General features: G+C 41.6%; 1 protein-coding gene across 1 annotated transcript; it reads right to left on the bottom strand.

The window, feature by feature from the left end:
• Positions 1-1,316: 1,316 nt before the first annotated feature.
• On the bottom strand, positions 1,317-1,811 carry LOC107615944 (uncharacterized). Its single transcript, XM_016317954.1, has one exon. It carries the CDS (start codon positions 1,809-1,811, stop codon positions 1,317-1,319), a length of 495 nt encoding a protein of 164 aa, XP_016173440.1.
• Between the last annotated feature and the right edge of the window lie 427 nt (positions 1,812-2,238).

The raw sequence follows: 2,238 nt of genomic DNA, 5'->3' as shown, positions 1-2,238 counted from the left end.
ACGAACTTGTCCAAGAAAGTTCGAAATACCCTATTCATGTAATCCATGAACACAGCAGGGGCATTCGTCAACCCAAAGGACATCACTGTGTATTCTTAGTGACTATACTAAAAGCCGTCTTAGGAATATCCTCCTCTCTCACCCTAATATGATGATATCCTAACCTCAAGTCAATCTTTGAGAAAACTCTGGAGCCTTGTAGTTGATTTATCAAATCATCGATTCTCGACAAAGGATATTTATTCTTCACCATCACCATATTCAACTGCCTGTAATCCACATACAGTCGCATACTGCCATCCTGGTGCTCTCCACGAGAAAATACTTGGTTGGATAAACTTCTTATCCATCAGCTCCTCCAACTAAACCTTAAGTTCTGCCAGCTCTAACGTTGACATTCTATACGTGGTGATTGAGATGGGTCCTGCTCCCAGCATTAGTTCTATTGCAAATTCTATCTCTCGAGGAGGGAAAAATTCAGGTATATCCTCGGAAAAATACCTCGGCAAACTCTTTCACTATCAGGATTTTATCTAAGATCTGTTCGTCTCCTAATGAGCTAGTGGCTAAAAGTACATACCCCGTACAATCATTTCCACTATAATTCACCAATACGGAGTTCAAATAATAACCTTGGGCTACTACCGGCCCTTCTACCCCTTCAGACATAAATTGAATAGAACGTTCCAAATAATCCAACAACACATGATGCATCAACAACCAATCCAAACCCAAAATAAAATTAATTCCAGTCAAAGGCAAACATATCAAATTATGAACAAATTGTCTGTTTTCTATCTAAAAAGGCACTTGTTGACAACACAGTCTAGTTATCACAACCCGAGAAGCTGGTGTATATACATTCAAATCATAAACTAATTTTGACAATTTTAGCCTTAAGTCCTCAACTCTGTCATGTGATATGAATGAATGTGATACTCCCGTATTGTATAATGTAGTTAATGTTTTGTTACTAATTTCACAAATACCTCGGATCAAAGATTCAAATCTCGCAACATCATTCGCCGTCATAGCAAAGACGACCCGCATCCTGATTCTTCCTGTGTGGAAAATTCCAGGACATATGCCCCAATACCCCGCGCTTAAAGAATAGACCCAGTCTGGCCCGACACGGCTAATTTGGGTGATAATTCCCACATCTCTTACAAGTCATGTCATCTGAAGTAGCGTTGGCCTACTTTTCCTTACCATTTTTGGGCAGTTGTTATTCTTTCTGTAGTTATCCCGACCTTGGGGTATTGTGGTGTGTAGCCACTCCTCTTAAAATCTTGGTCCCTTGGTGCGAAACTCTTGCCTTACCCTTTTTTGTAGAATTTTTTGCAGTTGTTTCTTGCCACTGCACTTTTCCTTGAGCACTCCTCCACCACTCGACTCTTGTTGACCAATTCAGGAAAACTCCTTATCTCCATTGGCACCACAGTACTCATAATGTCATCTCGGAAGCCACCCTCATACTTGATACATTTCCACTCTTCATAGCCTTCTGGTGCACCTTGACAAAATTTGGAGAATCGACACAGCTCCTCAAACTCACTCATATATTCGATCACCATCATCGACACTTGTTTTAGTTGCATGAGTTCCAATTTCTTTGCCACCCTCACAGAGTTCGGGAAATACTTCTTGTAGAAGTCAACTTTGAAAATCTCCCATGTAATGGCTTCATTATCCTGTTGTAACAAACGGCGCGCTCCTTCCCACCAAACCTGAGTCTCTCCTTCCAACCGATATGTGGCAAACTTCACATACTGATTTTCCAACACATGTTGAGCTTGCAGCGCTCTTTCCATGGCCTAAAACTAGTTATCAGCCTCATGGGGTTGGTCGTACCCTTGAAGGTTGGTAGGTTCACCTTCAAGAACATAGCCAAAGTTATCGGCTTTCCGTCCCCTTGGTCATTCCCACCACCTTGTCCATTATTGCCTTCATTGCCGTTTCCCGCTTGTTGTCACATCCTTTCCACTGCTCGGTTGGTAGCAACAGCACTAGCATTCATGCCAACAGCCATGTTTGCCATTGCAGCCACTAAATCAGTCGAATTATTTACTGGATTGGTTTCCTCATTACCTCTCCGTCCTCGCCCTCTACCTCGTCTACTTCCATGAGATACCATTTAGGTCGTGTCTACATCAAACAATTGATATTAAGGTGATCAATCTTAATATCTCAAGTCTAGTGCTTCAAATTTTCAAAAAGTATGCTAAATAATAGGGGTGT

This window comes from Arachis ipaensis, chromosome B9, assembly GCF_059453495.1.
Source record: "Arachis ipaensis isolate K30076 ecotype BB chromosome B9, ASM5945349v1, whole genome shotgun sequence".
Lineage (NCBI taxonomy): Eukaryota > Viridiplantae > Streptophyta > Magnoliopsida > Fabales > Fabaceae > Arachis > Arachis ipaensis.
The sequence above is the reverse complement of the archived record's forward strand: the minus strand, read 5'-3'. Positions and strand labels throughout refer to the sequence as shown.